The 18,942-nt window shown below is 41.1% G+C and overlaps 1 protein-coding gene across 7 annotated transcripts in view; it reads left to right on the forward strand.

The window, feature by feature from the left end:
* SFXN1 (sideroflexin 1) overlaps nucleotides 1-18,942 on the forward strand; it is a 50,521-nt gene that overhangs the window by 18,164 nt on the left and 13,415 nt on the right. For all 7 annotated transcript variants that reach the window (XM_001156606.6, XM_009450143.5, XM_016954229.4 and 4 more), the window contains exons 3-7: nucleotides 12,751-12,921; nucleotides 13,828-13,926; nucleotides 15,169-15,244; nucleotides 15,823-15,908; nucleotides 17,176-17,303. In XM_001156606.6, coding sequence (XP_001156606.5) covers nucleotides 12,751-12,921; nucleotides 13,828-13,926; nucleotides 15,169-15,244; nucleotides 15,823-15,908; nucleotides 17,176-17,303 — 560 coding nt within the window. The remainder of the gene's footprint in view (nucleotides 1-12,750; nucleotides 12,922-13,827; nucleotides 13,927-15,168; nucleotides 15,245-15,822; nucleotides 15,909-17,175; nucleotides 17,304-18,942) is intronic.

Raw genomic sequence — 18,942 nt, forward strand, 5'->3', positions numbered from 1 at the left:
GGGAGGCTGAGGCAGGAGAATCACTTGAACCCAGGAGGCAGAGGTTTCAGTGAGCCAAGATCGCTCCCTGCACTCCAGCCTGGGCAACAGAGTGAGACTGCATCTCAGAAAAAAAAATAGTAATAGCTATCTGAATCTAAAGCCCTAGATTATAGTGTCAAAAAACAAAAAGGAAATGGAAGAATTAAAACATCTTGTCTCAAATAGGAACAAAACTCAGAAATATACATGATTTTGCTCCTTACTATATTCAATAAATGCATTAACATGTTTCATTTTAAAGTTAGTAGAATATGCATGAACAGAAAATTGTAAGCCTTAATAATTTACTAACATAACAACAAATTAAAAATTTTAAAAATCAAATCAAAGACTTTAAAATTGGGTGGAAACACTTAAAAAGCTCAGTGATGATATGACATCCCACTTAGAATACCTGAAGCTTGCATGATGTAATTGTACTTATGAAATTACAGTACATTTTTCCAAGAATCCCTAAATGTCTCCCTTTTTTTTTCTCTTCACCTTTTTAAAGCATATAGACCCTTAAAGTCTGGGTGATAAATTGCCTAGGCCTGTTCCAAATTAGCTTTGGGGTATTTGTTAGGTTCTGTGCTGATAGATACTCTTTCTTTTTTTTTTGAGACGGAGTCTTGCTCGGTCACCCAGGCTAGAGTGCAGTGGCATGCCAGCTCACTGCAACCTCCGCCTCCCGGGTTCAAGCAATTCTCCCTGCCTCAGCCTCCCAAGTAGCTGGAATTACAGGTGCCTGCCACCATGCCCAGCTAATTTTCGTGTTTTTTGTAAGATGGTGTTTCACCATGTTGGCCAGGCTGGTTTTGAACTCCTGAACTCAAGTGATCTGCCCACCTCAGCCTCCCAAAGTCCTGGAATTACAGGCGTGAGCCACCATGCCTCGCCTATATACTTTTATATATATAAATCAGTAAGCCAGTTGTTAAATCAGTATGTAAGAAATAACTCAGAGTTTCCTACCTCCCCATCAAGAGATAAATCAGCCATGAGCCTTCAGGGGAGATTGTGGTTCAAGGACTAGTTAGGATTGAAGAGGTATCATGTTTTAAGTATGACTGCCAATATATAGTTCTAGTGGGATACCCACAATGCTATTTGAACAATGCTATATGAACCAAAAAGAAAGTAATAAAAATGGCTAACATTAAAAAGCAGGACAAAGGTAATTGCAAATAAAAAGTAGGAAATTACAATTCTGGGCAAATAGATCCAAATATTTTGATATTGATAAAGATATAGTGAATGCCGAACAGACAGTATTCATGAGCCAGTGGTGTTCCATCAAAATATACAAAGAAAGGGTGGTTAGCAATACAAATAGAACTTGATTAAAACACAATCATAGGGCTGGGCGCAGTGACTCACACCTGTAATCCCAGCACTTTTTGAGGCCAAGACGGGTAGATCACCTCAGGTTAGGAGTTCAAGAGCAGCCTGGCCAACATGGTGAAATCCTGTCTGTACAAAAAACACAAAAAGTTAGCTGGGTGTGGTGGCGGGCACCTGTAATCCCAGCTACTCGGGAGGCTGAGGCAGGAGAATTGCTTGAACCCAGGAGGCGGAGGTTGTAGTGAGCCGAGATCGCGCCACTGCACTCCAGCGCAGGTGACAAGAGCAAAACTCCGTCTCAAAAAGAAAAAAAAAAAAAAAACCACAATTGTAGTAGGAAATTCTAACATACCTTTTATCATCTTTGATAGATCATCTAATCACACTAGAATTTTTATGCTCTTTTAATTCTTTGATCAAAACAAATAAAATCACAAAGTAAAAACAATGATAAATTAATGAGAAAATTAATTATTAATTAATCTTATTAATGAGAAAATTAATAAGAAACTTTAAGGAATTGTACTCAGAGGAAAGTTTATAGCTTTACATATCTCTGTGATTAAACAATAAAAGCTGACAATGAATGAACTGAGAACCCAGCCTAAGAAATTAGAGAACAGCAGAATAATAGGAAAATAGTAAACCCTGCAAGGTACTTCCTGAGTGCTGGATACTGACGGCTTTAATCATTTCACATTTACTAATTTAACCCTCACAACCTTTGAGGGTAGATAATGTTATTTCCATTTTTCAGATTAAGAAACGTAGGCGGTAACAGAATCCTGCTGCGGTAGGTGGTAGAGCCAGGATTAAAATCCAGACGATCTGACCGCAGAGTTCATGCTGTTAACTACTACATACACTGCTTTTCAAAACAGAGAGGAGTTCATTTTAAAAGTCTGAAATTAATTAATAGGATTAAAAAATAAATGTAAGAAATTGTCCTTTGATAAATCCAGAAAAGGATAAGCCTCTGGTAAGTCTAACCAATCTAAAGAAAACAAATAAAACTCAAAATATATAACAAAAGGAGTAAGAAAGCTACCTAAAAGAGAAATAGAATATAAAAATAAAGCCTACTATATAGCTTTTTTGCTAAAGATTTTAAAAATCTTAGTGAAATATATAACATTCTATGAATACAGTATATAGGTTACCAAAATTGACTCAATCCAAAAGAAGGCAGGGAAAGGGGGGAAAAAAGGAATGAGGAGGAGATGAGACAAACAGAAAACAATAGCAAGATGGTAATAAAATAAAAATCTTTCCCACAAAAATCTCAAAGGCCAGATGGCTTTACACAGGTAAAGAAAGAATTTTTTCACAGGAAGAATATCAAACCAGCCAGGCGCAGTGGCTCACGCCTGTAATTCCAGCACTTTGGGAGGCTGAGGCGGGTGAATCACCTGAGGCCAGGAGTTCGAGACCATCCTGGCCAACATGGTAAAACCCCGTCTCTACTAAAAATACATAAATTAGCCGAGTGTGGTAGCTTATGCCTGTTATCCCAGCTACTCGGAAGGCTGAGGCAGGAGAATTGCTTGTACCCAGGAGGCGGAGGTTGCAGTGAGCCGAGATGGCACCACTGCACTCCAGCCTGGGCGACAGAGTGAGACTCTGTCTCAAGAAAAAAAAAAAAAAAAGGATATCAAACCACAAACTCCAGCAGAAAGCAGAAGAGTCAGGAAACACTTCATCATTCATTTCATGAAGCTACAAGTACCCTGATGCAAAACCAGAAAAAGGGATTAGAGGAAAAATGACTAACACCCCTCATAAACATAGACACAAAAATTCTTAACAGAATTTAACAAATCTACCCAGAAAGGGCAATACCCAAAATAAGCAGAACTCAAGTGGAGTTATAACAAGAATGCAAGATTGGTTTAACATTTAAAAATCACTGTATCAGTAGACTAAAACAGAAAACCGTATTATCATATCAGTAGATGCAGAAAAAGCAGACAAAATCCAACATCCATTCATGATACAGCTGTCAGCAAACTAGGAATAGAAGGGGAAGGTACAACTACAAAAACCCTACGACTAACATCGAACCTAATGGTGAAAGTATGAACATGTTCCTCCTAAGACTGGGGAGCAAGGCAAGGATTTCTGCTCTCATTACTTTTCTTCAGCATTGTGCTAGAGGTTCTAACTAGGGCAATAAGAGAAAATTTAAACTTTTTTTTTCAAAAAAGACAAAGATAGGAAATGAAAAAGTAAAACTTTCCTTATTCACAGAAAACGTGATCATCTATATAGAAAGAATTTACCAGGCCGAGCGCAGTGGCTCATGCCTGTAGTCCCAGCACTCTGGGAGGCCAAGGCGGGTGGATCACCTGAGGTCAGAAGTTCAAGACCAGCCTGGCCAACATGGTGAAACCTTGTCTCTACTAAAAATACAAAATTAGCCAGGCCTGGTGGTGCATGCCTGTAATCCCAGCTACTTGGGATGCTGAGGCACGAGAATCACTTGAACCTGGGAGGTGGAGGTTGCAGTGAGCTGAGATTGCACCATTGTACTCCAGCCTGGGTGACAAGAGAAGACTCTGTCTCAAAAAAAAGAATTTACAAAAAAACCAACTAGGATAAATGGGTTTAGTAAGGTTACAAGATACAAGATCAATATACAAAAATCAATTTCATTCCTATCTAGTAGCAATTAACAACTGTAATTTTGAAATTTTTAAAATAATACCATTTTCAGTAGCAACAAAAATATTAAGTACTTGGAGATCACTTTAACAAAATATATAAAATACCTGTACACCAACACACACACACACACACACACACACACACACACACACGCGCGCGCAAATTACAGAGAAAAAAACAGAGCTTGGGTTTTTTAAAAACTGGAGATATACAGTGTTCCTGTATTGGAAGACTCAATATTGTTAAGATGTCATCTCTTCCCAAATTGCTGTAAGATTCATTGTAATCATCAAAACCGCAGCAGGCTCTTTTTAGACACTGACAAGCTACTCCTAACGTTTATGTGGAAATACAGGGAGCCTAGAATATTGGAAACAATTTTGAAAAAGAATGAAGCTGAGAAACTCACACTACCTGGTCTTAAGACTGACTATAAAGCTCTCGTAGTAACGACAGTTTAGCATTGTTGTAAGGAGACACATTTAGATCCACGTAACAGAAGAGAATCCTGAAATAGGCACAAATGTGTATAGTTAACTGATTTTATGTAAAGGAGCCAAGATAATTCAGTGAGGAAAGGATACTCTGTTCAATGAATAGTTCTGGAAAAATTAGATTCTTGTATAAAAAATGGCTCTTGATGCTTAACTCATCCTGTAAACAAAATTTAGCTTGAAATGGATAGTAGACCTAAATATACTAGCTAACACTATTCAACTTCTAGAGAAAACGGGAGAAAATCTTTATGACTTTGATATGGGCAAAGATTTTTTTTTTTTTTTTTTTTTTTTTGAGACAGAGTCTCGCTCTGTCACCCAGGCTGGATTGCAGTGGCGCGATCTTGGCTCACTGCAACCTCCGCCTCCCAGGTTCAAGCTATTCTCCTGCCTAAGCCTCCCCAGTAGCTAGGATTACAGGTGCGTTCCACCACGCCCAGCTAATTTTTTGTATTTTTAATAGAGACAGGGTTTCACTGTGTTAGCCAGGATGGTCTCGATCTCCTGACCTCGTGATCCACCCGCCTCGGCCCCCGAAAGTGCTGCGATTACAAGCGGGAGCCACCGCGCCCGGCAGTATGGGCCAACATTTCTTAGATAAGATATAAGAATGAACAATGATCAATTGAAACGGAAAGAAGAGAAAAACACTGATAAATTGGACTTCATCAAAAGTAAAGTCTTTTTATGACGGAAGACACTGTTTAGAAAATAAAAATGCAATTCACAGACAAGGAAAATATTTGCAAAACTTGTATCTCGTAAAGGATTTGTATCCAGAAGATATAAAGAACTCTTATCAATATTGAACTATATCACTTGAACTATATCCATCCAGTAATTACCCAACCCAATTTTTTTAAACGGACAAAAGATTTGAGTAGACTTAGGGCACTTCACCACAGAAAATACAGGAATAGCAAGTAAGCATATGGAACTGTGCTCAGCATATTAGTTACTAGGGAAATGCAAATCCACAAGAAGATGCTACTTCACACCTACTTCACCTACTAGACTTTGTAATCACCCAGTGGGTTCACCTTACTTGCTGCCTAGACAGAACCGATTTATCAAGACGGGAATTGCAATGGAGAAAGAGGAATTCATGCAGAGCCGGCTGTGAGGGAGACCGGAGCTTTATTATTATTCAAATCAGTCTCCCTGAATGAGCATTCGATTATCAGAGTTTTTAAAGAAAATTTGGTGGGTAGGGGCTTGGGAAGTGGGGAGTGCTGGTTGGTCAGGTTGGAGATGGACTCATAGAGGGTTGAAGCAAGGTTTTTTAATGTCTTCTCTTCCTGGGTGCGATGGCAGAACTGGTTGGGCCAGATTACTGGTCTGGATGGTGTCAGCTGATCCAAAGTGCAAAATATCTCAAACACTGATCTTAGGTTTTACAATACGGTGATGTTAGCCCCAGGAGCAATTTGGGGAGGTTCAGATTCTTGGAGCCAGAGACTGCATGACCCCTAAACTGTAATTTCTAATCTTGTAGCTAATTTGGTAGTCCTGTAAAGACAGACTGGACCCCAGGCAAGAAGGGGGTCTTGGGGGGTGTTATCAATTTTGTTTCAGAGTCAGACCGTGAACTGAATTCCTTCCCAAGGTTAGTTCAGCCTATGCCCAGGAATGAAAAAGAACAGCTTAAGGATTACAAGCAAGATAGAGTCAGTTAGTTCTGATTTCTTTCACTGTCATAATTTCCTTAGTTATAATTTTGCAAAAGCAGTTTCAGAATAACTAAAAAGAGAATTGATAAATAACGTACTGGCCGGGCACAGTGGCTCATGCCTGTAATCCCAGCACTTGGGGAGGTGGAGGCAGGAGGATTGCCTGAGCTCAGGAGTTCAAGACCAGCCTGGACAACATGGAGAAACCCTGTCTCTACTAAAAATATAAAAAATTAGCCGGGCATGGTGGCACATGCCTGTAATCCCAGCTACTTGGGAGGCTGAGGCAGGAGAATCGCTTGAACCCGGGAAGCAAAGGTTGCGGTGAGCCAAGATCACGCCATTGCACTCCAGCCTGGGCAACAAGAACGAAACTCCATCTCAAAATGATAATAATAATAAATAAATAAATAACTGGTACATCCATCCATCGAACAGATTAACCAACTCATATAAACAACAGGGTGCATCTCAAAAGTGTTATGCAAAGTGAAAGAGGTCAGACACAAAATACGCAAAATATATATCTACTCACTGTATGATTCCATTTGTGTGAAATTCTTGAAAAGGTAATATAGTGTTAGAAAATAGATCCATTGGTTGGCAGGAAGTGAGGAAATAACTCCAGAGGGGCCCACGGGAACTGTTGGAGACATGGAAATATCCTGTACCACAATTCCGGGGCGGTTACACCACTGAGTATATTTTTTCAAAACTTAGCCAATTGGACACTTAAAGTGGATGACTTTTATGGTATTTAAATTATACCTTAATAAAGCTGATTTAATTTTAAAATGTTACGAGATCATAGAAAAAAAGGAAATGCTTCCCGGTTCATTGCAACCCTGATACAATAAATGATTTAAAAAAAATACAAAAAGAAACAATGGCCTGTCTTACAAATTGATAATGCAAAAATCCAAAATAAAACACCAACACATAGCATCCAACCTTGTGTTAAAACGTGAACTGGTAGAATTTATTCCAAGAATGAAAAGGTGATTTATATTTAGGACATTTATTAGTGTAATTTATCACATCAATATGTCAGAGCAAAAAAGCCACATCTTGATAGATGCCCAAAAGAAGGTAAAATCATATATCTATTTCCCATAAAATAATTAATCAGCTAGGCATAATGGGTAGTACTTCTTTAATTATGAAGAATGCATATCCCACATCAGTAGTGAGCAATGCACGAAATAATGGAACACTAGAGCTGAACTTCCCAAAAAGACCTCTAAAGGAAAGGAACCCTGGCCGGGCGTGGTGGCTCACGCCTGTAATCCCAACACTTTGAGAGGCCAAGGCAAGTGGATCACCAGAGGTCAGGAATTCGAGACCAGCCTGGCTAACATGGTGAAACCCCGTTTCTACTAAAAATACAAAAAATTATCCAGGCATGGTGGCACGCACCTGTAATCCCAGCTACTCGGGAGGCTGAGGCAGGAGAATTGCTTGAACCCAGGAGGTAGAGGTTGCAGTAGCCGAGATTGCGCCATTGCACTCTAGCCTGGGAAACAAGAGTGACACTCCATCTCAAAAAAAAAAAAAAAAAAAGGAATCCTATGGAATACTTAAAGAAAGAAAAGAGGTGGCTGGGGGAAGGGAGAGAGGGATCAAGAGAGACAGAGAGAAAAAGGGAGAGGATTTTGGTAGTCAAATTTGAGAAAGTTTGCATTCCGCTCTTGAGAATGTCACATTCTATTAACTGTTCGAAGTTTCCAAAAAGTCCAGGAGTGAAAATAAAGCTGCTTAATCATTTTTCCCAAACTTGGACATGAGCCCTTTGTTTTTTTTCCATAATGTATGTAATATGTATGAGAATACTCGGCCGGGCGAGGTGGCTCACGCCTGTAATCCCAGCACTTTGGGAGGCCAGGGCAGGCAAATCACCTGAGGTCAGGAGTTCAACACCAGCCTGGCCAACGTGGTGAAACCCCGTCTCTACTACAAACACAAAAACTAGCCGGGCATGGTGGCGCACACCTGTAGTCGCAGGTACTCCAGAGGCTGAGGCAGGAGAATCGCTTGAACCTGGGAGGTGAAGGTTGCAGTGAGCCAACATTGCATAACTGCACTCCAGCCTGGCAACAGAGCAAGACTCCATCTCAAAAAAAAAAAAAAGAAGAGACCATAACCAACTGAACAACCATAGAACAAATTAAAATACAGTGAGGGGGCTATTTATAATAGACACAACAGTAGTTTCCTGTATAAAAGCAACAAGCAATTAGACATTGTTTTTTATTCACTTCATAAGAACAATTTTTTTTTGGAGGGGGGGTGCAGAGTCTTGCTCTGTCGCCCAGGCTGGAGTGCAGTGGCGCGATCTTGGTTCACTGCAAGCTCTGCCTCCCGGGTTCACGCCATTCTCCTGCCTCAGCCTCCTGAGTAGCTGGGGCTACAGGCGCCCGCCACCACGCCCAGCTGATTTTTTGTATTTTTAGTAGAGACGAGATTTCACTGTGTTAGCCAGAATGGTCTTGATCTCCTGACTTCATGATCCACCTGCCTCGGTCTCCCAAAGTACTGGGATTACAGGCGTGAGCCATCGCGCCCGGCCAGAACAATTTTTTAAAAATGTAAAGTACTTGGGAAGAAACGCACCCAGAAATTTGCGTCAATGATGAAAACATTTGGAATCATGTTAAGTTTGAGTAAATGGAGAAATGTGCAGTAGGCCTGGGGAGAAAGGCTGGAGATTGTAGAGGTGTCAGTTTTCTCCAGATTAATACGATTTCAGTCAAATTACAATTGTGATCACCTGTAAAACTGATAAAATAATTCTGACCGGGTGCAGTGACTCATGCATGTTATCCCAGCACTTTGGGAGGCCGAGGCAGGGGCATCACCTGAGGTTAAGAGTTCAAGACCAGCCTGGCCAACATGGTGAAACCCCATCTCTACTAAAAATACAAAAAAAAAAGCTGAATGTGGAGGCGGGTGCCTGTAATCCCAGTTACCCAGGAGGCCGGGGCAGGAGCATCGCTTGAACCCAGGAGGTGGAGGTTGCAGTGAGCCAAGATCGCGCCATTGCATTCCAGCCTGGGCGACAAGAGTGCAACTCCGTCTCAATAATAATAATAATAATAATAATAATAATTCTAAGGTTTATCTGGGAGAATAAATTAGTATAAGGCATCTTAGAAAAAGAAAAAGAAAAATAGCGTGTGGGACGGTTGCTCTACCCAACATTAAAATTGACTGTCAAGTTTAAATGGTGGGTATTGGCATCAGAATGTGTAGATAAGTGGAAACACAATAGAAAGTCTAGAAATCAAGGCTAGTATTCACAAACTCTCAACTGATGCAGGCCAGCCAAAAGAGAAAGTTAAGAACGTTTCACATTTTCTTTTCTTTTCTTTTGAGACTTAGTTTCATTCTTGTTGCCCAGGCTGGAGTGCAGTGGCACTGTCTTGACTCACTGCAATCTCCGCCTCCCGGGTTCAAGCAATTCTGCCTCAGCCTTCTGAGCAGCTGGGATTACAGGCGCCTGCCACCATGCCCAGCTAAGTTTTATATTTTTTAGTAGAAATGGGATTTCACCATGTTGGCCAGGCTGGTGTCAAACTCCTGACTTCAGGTGATCTGCCCGTCTCGGCCTCCCAAAGTGCTGGGATTACAGGCGTAAGCCATTGTGCTCGGTCCACATTTTCATATTAAGATAAATTCCAAATTCATTAAAAACCTAAATGACAAAAAGAAAACAACTATTCTGAGAATGCTAGAAATATCGCTGAACATTTGTATAATCTTTCTAGATAGAAACTTTATTCCTACCTGATTACATAAAAATAATAATTTTCAGGACAGCAGATAACACAACCAAAAAAATAAAAATTGGGGTTAATCGCAGTGTATAAAATACGTGTACAAATTACATAAATAACAATGATGCTGCTGTGGATGGTGATTTTTTAAAAAAAGACTAGTCAAGTAGAGAAAAAAGATAGAAGACATAGCCAAAGTTTTAATGTTGTACATAGCTTTTGTTCCAGCATATTTACTCATTTCTTTCAGAATAATCTTGGATGTGGGGGTAGATTTATGTATGAGGGTTTATTTACTTCCTCATCCTTTACAAATGGAGTAAAATTAGAAGCAATTAATATGCCCAACACTAGGAGATTGGTATATATTACAGTATCTTATAATCATGTAGGAGAATACTATACAGTACTTAAAAAGATGGTGTATTCATTTCTTTTTTTTTTGAGACAGAGTCTCACTCTGTTGCCCAGGCTGGAGTGCAGTAGCGCAGTCTCAGCTTACTGCAACCTCTGCCCCCCAGGTTCAAGTGATTCTCCTGCCTCAGCCTCCTGAGCAGCTGGGATTACAGTTGCCTGCCACTGCACTGGCTAATTTCTGTATTTTTAGTAGAGACAGGTTTTCACCATGTTGGCCAGTCTGGTCTTGAACTCCTGACCTCGTGATCCACCCACCTTGGCCTCCCGAAGTGCTGGGATTACAGGCGTGAGCCACCATGCCCAGCCTATTAATTTCTTAAGGCTGCCATAACAAATTGCCACCAACTTGAGCCTCACAGTTATGGAGGCTCGAGGTCTGATATCAAGGGGTCAACAGGGCCATGCTCCCTCTAAGAATCCTTCCTGGGGCTTCCAAGGTTCTAGAGGCTCTAGGAATGTTTTGGTGCACCTTGGCTTATGGGTACATTGCTGTCATCTCTGCCTCCTTCATTACTTGGCCTTCTTCTGTGTATGATTGCACATGGCCTTCCTATAAGGACACCATTCATTGGATTTAGGGACCACTCTAATCCAGTATGCCGTCATTTGAACTAATTGCATCTGCAAAGATCCCATTTCCAAATAGGGTCACATTCTGAGGTTGCAGGTGGACATGAATTTTGGGGGAGACACTGTTCAACCCAGTATAGATTATATAGAAGAATATCTGAAGACAGAGAGAAATGTTTACAGTATATTACTGAATGAAGAAGGTGGTTATAAAGCAGCAGGTCTGGTGTGATGCCTTTAAGTAAACACATCACATTTAGCTTCTAGAAGAGAGACTGAAAATACATGCATGAAAACATTACCAGTGGAGATGAGTAGGTAAAGACTTGAGTGATTTTAATTGCTCTAATGGATTCCTGTGTTTTCTCAATTTTTGACAATGAATATGTGCTTCTTTGATAAAGGGAAGAAGTAAAGAATGAGGTACCTAATTTTTTTTTCATCAAGAGTCTTCTGAGGCTGGGCATGGTGGCCCACGCCTGTAATCCAGCCCTTTGGAGGCCATGGCAGGCAGATCGCCTAAGCCCAAGAGTTCAGAACCAGCCTGGGCAACATGGTGAAATCCTGTGTCTACAAAAAATGCAAAAAAATTAACCAGGCATGGTGGCGCATGCCCATAGTCCTAGCTACTCAGGAAACTGAGGTGGGAGGATCACTTGAGCTCAGCAGTTCAAGGCTGCGGTGAGCTGAGATCATGCCATTGCACTCCAGCCTGGGTGACAGAGTGAGACCCTGTTTTAAAAAAAAAAAAAAAAAAAAATTCTTCCTGAACTAGCTTTTCATTCTATAGGTATAAAAATGAATTAATATCCTTGATTACCATAACTTTTGTCTAATTGTTTAAAGTATTTTAGAGTTTACAAATTCAAAATACATTATAAAATATGTCACTTGAAGAATATTTCAAAATTGAATGCTTTCCTATTCCCTATATATAATTTCTTTCCTGGCTTTTCCAAACTACAGATAATTTGAGATGAATAGATTTGATTTTTTTTTTTTTTTTTTTGAGAGGGTCTTTCTCTGCCCAGGCTGGAGTACAGTGGTATGATGACTGCTCACTGCAGCCTCAACCTCCCGGGCTCAAGTGATCCTCTTGCCTCAGCCTCCCAGGTAGCTGGGACCACAGGCATATGCCACAATGCCTGACTAGTTTTTATTTATTTTTATTTTTTTGTAGAGACAGAGTCTCACCATGTTGCTCAGGCTGGTTTTGAACTCCTGGGCTCAAGCAATCCTCCTGCCTCAGCCTCCCAAAGTGCTGAGATTACAGGCATAAGCCACCGCGCCCAGCCTGAAATGTTCATTTTAAGTGTTTATTGTCCTGTATGTTTTGAAATTTTTACTGACTATATGTAACAAATTTGTCACTCCATCTAGGCACAAGTGTTTTAGGTGAGCATAAATTTTTTTTTTTTTGAGACAGAGTCTCGCTTTGTCACCAGGCTGGAGTGCAATGGTGCGATCTCGGCTCACTGTAACCTCTGCCTCCCAGATTCAAGCAATTCTCTTGCCTTAGCCTCCTGAGTAGCTGGGATTACAGGCAGGTGCCACCACTCCCGGCTAATTTTTGTATCTTTAGTAGAGACGGGTTTCACCATCTTGGCCAGGATGATCTCGATCTCTTGACCTTGTGATCCACCTGCCTCAGCCTCCCAAAGTGCTGGGATTACAGGCGTGAGCCGCCACACCCAGCCAGAGCATAAACTTTTAAAACCTTGTAGCCACTTGTCTCTAGGACACTGGGGAGATATTTGAAATGAGCAATTGCCATATTATTTGTTGTTTTCTTAGGCAAGGAATTGTTCCTCCTGGTCTTACAGAAAATGAACTGTGGAGAGCAAAGTACATCTATGATTCAGCTTTTCATCCTGACACTGGTGAGAAGATGATTTTGATAGGAAGAATGTCAGCCCAGGTTCCCATGAACATGACCATCACAGGTTGTATGATGACGTTTTACAGGTATGTTATGAATATGTAGCAACAGTGTGTTTGCCATTACAGAAGCTCAAAGTATATTTTTGTATGTAAATAATTCTGTTGAAATAAGTATTATTTCATAAGTATATGAAGTGACAAACAAGGTAATTAGCTTGATTGAATCATTCCGTAATGTACTTATGAATCAAAACATCATGTTGAACTCCTTTAGTGTATACAATAAAAAATAAAATTGAAGACAATAAGAAACAAAAAATGGGGTATTATTGATGTAAAAGAAAAGAAGTCATTTCGCTTTTAGTTCCATTATGTTTGAATGTTGCTACTCTGGGACTCTTTTTTTTTTTAACCCTTCCCCTCTGCTAAATAGCATCTTCTTAGTTGTTCAAAAGGAGGTTGAATTTTTTTTCTAAATCTTAGCCCCAAAAGAGAATGAAGTGGAGAAAGAAAATAAAGAGTCTGCAGGCAAATTCTCCTTTGACTCCATTCATATAGGTGTAGGTATAGGTATAAGTGTAGATATAGGCACATTAAAGGTGTATGTGTAGACATAGACATATAGCATTGCAAGTGCTGTTAGGAGGGCCCAGGACCGCTTAGCCTACAAATTGTATCTTTTTTCCCCAAGAGAAGGGATCTGGCATTTATTGAATGTCTATTCTGTACCAGGCTCTCTACAAATTTTATCTTACTTCATCCTCATAGTAACCCTCTGAGCTTGGTGTTATCTATATCTACGGAATGAGGAAACTGATGATCCCAAAGGATAAAAGCTTGCCCAGCACACAGATCCTAAGCCTGTGTGGCCTTGTGGCTTTCTCCCTTCCCCAGTACGTCTCCTCTCTGGTTACTGGTGTTCACGTTTTCTGTTCCATGCCGCGGCTGGGCCCAGTGATGGTGGGTATGTGACAGATGCCTCTGTTTTAGGACTACGCCGGCTGTGCTGTTCTGGCAGTGGATTAACCAGTCCTTCAATGCCGTCGTCAATTACACCAACAGAAGTGGAGACGCACCCCTCACTGTCAAGTAAGGCTACGAGAATTGACCACTCTCTGCAGTTCTCCAACCTTCATTTTATTAAGTGGTGATACTCTCCTGTTTAAAAAAGCCTATGTGTGCATATTTTTATATTGTTCAGAATATTATGTAGCATCCTTTTTTGTAGCTTTTTTTCTTTTTTAAAGTAAAGTGTTTCATTTTCTCTCTCCCTATCAAGAAAACAGTCTTCTTCCAGCCTGCCTTCTCAGACATTACTTGTGCCTCTGGAGGTACTGGTAGGATGTTACCTCCTTCTCACCCTGGAGCTCATGGCACTGTAGAACACATGGCAGGCAGCACCGGCCTGGCCTCTGATAAGTGACAGGCTGTTCCCCCATCTACCCTGCCTGAGTTGACAGACACCAACGTTAAAAGTAGAGGAGACAAAGTGTAGTCTCTGCAGAAATCAAGGGGAGACCATGGCGGTGTGACCTTTATATCTGATATGTTTTTAAAATAGCTCATCTGTGTAGTCCAAAAGAAAGCAATGAGTTTTAATTTTTTGTCACCTGTTAAAAAAAAAAAATAGGCTCACAAGATTAGTTAACCAAAAACGTTAGTTAGCATAATTGTATTACACTTGAAAGAAAAGTGCTTCTCTTTTTTATCACTTAAAATTGCTTTTGACAACACATATTCTTCTACTATTGTTATATGGAACAAAGGATCTTGAAATCTGCAACCGAGCAGTGTTTATTGCAACTAAAATTTCTTTTAAAAGAAGAGAGAATTGCTTGGGCTTTATACTTTTTGGACGATAAGACTTAGTATTTTTATACAGTTAAGATATCATTTTTAAATGGCAGCATTTCATTTTTGCTTTCAGTGTGTATATTAATATTTTGAGAAATATTTTTAAGCAAATATACCCCAAACATTTAGCCCAATATGCATTCCCCTGTATTCATAGCTTCCTACACACAGCTCCCCTCCTTCTCACGAATACAAAGTCTGTATGTTTATTTATTTATTTTAACCAACTCACTTCAAAGAATACATGTCTACTTTTTTGGAGTTATAGTCAAGATACGTGTGAAGAATCCCATTGTTTATGGATCTGCTTGCTTTTTCTCTAGATTCCCCTACTTGTGGAGTGATAGTGAATGTTTTGTAGACTCTTCATTCTGAATCATGATCTTTTATATTTCCCTTTTATTTCTTCAAATAATGTTGCACCAGAGTTTCCTGACATGCCCTCGTCGCCTACACGATATCTTTTTTTCTTTTCAGTGAGTTGGGAACAGCTTACGTTTCTGCAACAACTGGTGCCGTAGCAACAGCTCTAGGACTCAATGCATTGACCAAGGTACTCAGATTTTTATTTCCATAATAAAGCTGCTTAATTTGTTATCACCTGCCTGGCTCTAAATCCCTCTATTATTTCTTAAACTAGTTCAAGTCATATGGCTTTCTTGTTATAGTGCTTATCTTCAGCTGCATATTTTAGTTATATCTTCCAATAAGTTTGGGAAGAGTTGTCACCAATAACACCTACCAGGACTGTGGTCTGTGCCTGACTCTGTGTACGAAGTGCTAAATGTTCACCCATCCTGACAGCCCCCCAGAGGCATTGCAGAGGGCAGTGTGCCTCAGGCCACAGCTCTGAAGAGAGGCAAGAGCATCTCTCTCTCTCTCTCTCCACTCCAAAGCCCATACTCCTGCAACCACACTTAGCTACAAGGCCTTAGAAGCTTGCATGGTCCCAGCACACCCATGTGGGAAATATACAAATACTGCTAGGAAAAGTTTTGAAAGCATTCTTGGCCTGAGTTTCTATGCAAATGGGACTCTGCATTTTTCAGAGTTTTCAAGAAGAAATAAGTTATTTCCATTCACTAGTACAGGAAAAATAAGATAAAGCTCTTGAAATTTTCTCCTCTGCAGCATGTCTCACCACTGATAGGACGTTTTGTTCCCTTTGCTGCCGTAGCTGCTGCTAATTGCATTAATATTCCATTAATGAGGCAAAGGTAAGACGAATATGCACTCTTAGTAGGGACGTGTGCTTGACAGGAGAGTCTCTTGTAATAATTAGCTTTGTTGAAACTTTCAAATGCTTTTTGTAATATGTATAGGTGAAATTATATGAGATCTTGGATTTCTTTCAAAATACTCTGGGGTTGGGGATGAGGATGGGTGTCTTGAGAAAACAAGCTTAGCGATGAGTTACTGATTATTGAAGCAGACTGAGGAGTGCAGGGAGGGGGCTGATGCTGGAATAGTCTTTCTGTGTCTGTATAACAAAAAGTTTAAAAGATGTATCTCAAGCTTTCATTGAGTTGTGCTTGGGTTGGACAAAGTCTATCCAAAGAAAGTTTGTTCTCTAAAATAGATTCCTTTTTTTTTTCGTCCAGAATTTTCTTTTGGGGCTTAAAGTACATTATTCTGTATCTTTGGAAGTATTGTTTTAGAACTGGCAAAAATTAAAGAAGAAAGAACAACAAAAGTATTTTGGAATGGATAACGAAAAACAGGGGTAACAGTAGAAGTTATACTTCGTGTTAGTAAATATAGTTAATAAATATACAGTAGGGCCATGTGCGAGTGACTGTTTCCATGTCAGCATATTAAGTTTGTTGACTTAATAATGCTGTGTATTATATCTGTTTCTCATTTGGAAAGTTGCTCAAATTTGCACATGAGCATAGATTGAAGTTAGTGTGTCCACCCTTTGAATCATACTGTTCCTGAAAAAGGTACACCCTGTTTTAAAAGTTTACTAGTGTTGTTTTACTTTTATTTCTATCAAAGGAGGATTAAACTTGCCCATGGTATTTAAAAATAGATGTGTCTGCTGGGCGCAGTGGCTCACGCCTGTAATCTCAGCACTTTGGGAGGCCGAGGCGAGTGGATCACCTGAGGTCGGGAGTTCAAGACCAGCCTGGCCAACATGGCAAAACCCCGTCTCTACTAAAAATACAAAAATTGCCCGGCACACTGTCACACGCCTGTAATTCTAGCTACTCGGGAGGCTGAGGCAGGACAATCGCTTTGAACCCGGGAGGCGGAGGTTGCAGTCAGTGGAGATAGCCACCACTACACTCCAGCCTGGGCAACAGAGTGAGACTGTAAAAAAAAAAAAAAAAAAAAAAAAAAAAATAGATGTGTCAGTACCAAAAATGACACTTGAGTGGGTATTTGAATTAAGTAGAAGCTTGATCTTTCCCAACATAGTACTATTTCAGGACATTTATTGAAGGCATTGGTGGAGCTCTCTGTATGTGTTTTGCTCTGCAGGGAACTCAAAGTTGGCATTCCCGTCACGGATGAGAATGGGAACCGCTTGGGGGAGTCGGCGAACGCTGCGAAACAAGCCATCACGCAAGTTGTCGTATCCAGGATTCTCATGGCAGCCCCTGGCATGGGTTAGCAGGACTTTGTCATTTATTCCATAAATACAGGTTGAACCAGCGTTCACGGATCCATGAACCAGAAAACAAACACAAATATCGCACCTCTTAGTGGAAATTGCCTTCCAGTGGGGGTGGCAGAAAATAAACAAGTAAATAAAGTGTATAGTATGTGCAGTGGTGATGAGGGCAAGGGGGCAGTGGGGCTAGGGCGTGTGGGTAGGGCAGCCGGGGAAGAGCACTGGGTGGAGGTGTGGGAGTGAGCCAAGTGGGTATCGGTGATGAATATTCTGGCAGAGGGAACCACAGGCAGGAGTTTGCCTGGTGTGTTGCGGGCATTACGGGTGCAGGTGCAGCTGGGGCACAGTGGGAGGGGTGGGGAGCAGTAGGAAGGAAGTCAGGAGGCCACAGATGGCAGAGCGTGGATGGCAGCCCTGGCGTTTCACACTTGGGTTTTAGTCTGAGAGGTAAGAAGCCAGGCAGGGTTTTGCATACAGGAGCAGCACAGTCTGACTTAGGTTTTGTCTGTGTGACTCCGGGTGGTGGGTTGAGAATAGGCTGAGGGAGAACGAGAATATTCAGTGGAGGCTGTGTGGGAGGCTGCCTCAGTAATCCAGGCAAGAGGCAGTGATGGGCTGGACCAGGGCCATACAGTGGGAATTTGATCAGAAGGAACTGATGGAGCAAATTGGAATGGTTAGAGCAGCTACTGATAAAATGTGTGCCAAGCAACTGCTCAGGTTTCCCTATAGGGACTGGGGTCAGAATGACCAAAAATAGAAAGTCTACATTGTATTTAGTTCTGCTGAGAATCTCTAGTCCACCCTAAGGCTGCTTAGAGCTACCTTCAGACCAGGGGCCTAAAGAAAGTTCTCAGACTGAGAAATCAGAGGGCCTGGCAGTTAGAGTGCTCTTCACAGAAAAAAACCAGAAATTAGTATGTTTAATTTTCATCTAAACTGAATGCAAACAGCGCTTGGCAATTAAAATGAAGCTCTCCAATGAAGTATACTTCATCAGCTGCTGTCAAGTCATCCATTGATACTTTTTTGCGGTTTTTAAATTCCTTTTGTCACTGTGACTGCTCATCAGCAGGCAAGGAATAGCAGGCAACAAAAGTTGAAGAAAAGTGCATGAAGGAAAACTTTGAGGACTATGATATTCACATTCCAGCAAATTGGGGGAAAACTGCTATTATCTGGTTTAACGCAGGAGTGCCTTGGTGCCCTGCCTGAGGCTAATGTGTTCTGTAGGGGTGGCTGCACAGCCACAGTCCTGAAACATGGGAAAGCATCTCCTGAGTCCAGGGACCAGCACGTTTGTCACTAACCTAAAAGGAGGCTATGGAGCCCACCCCGGTGTTCCTACTGAGCCCTGATTTCCAGATTTGCTGAAATCGAAGTTGCAGCTCCAGCTTCTGCCCTGGGTTTGTTTTGTTGTTGTCGTCGTTGTTTTTGAGACAGGATATTGCCCTGTCCCTCAGGCTGGAGTGCAGTGCTGTGATCATGGCTCACTGCAGCCTCAACTTCCCTGGGCTCAGGTGATCCTCCTACCTCAGCTTCCCCAGTAGCTGGGACTACAGGCGTGCGCCACCACACCCAGCTGATTTTTGTATATTTTGTAGAAACAGGGTTTTGGTATGTTGCCCAATTAG

This window comes from Pan troglodytes, chromosome 4 (genome assembly GCF_028858775.2).
Source record: "Pan troglodytes isolate AG18354 chromosome 4, NHGRI_mPanTro3-v2.0_pri, whole genome shotgun sequence".
Taxonomy (NCBI): Eukaryota; Metazoa; Chordata; class Mammalia; order Primates; family Hominidae; genus Pan; species Pan troglodytes.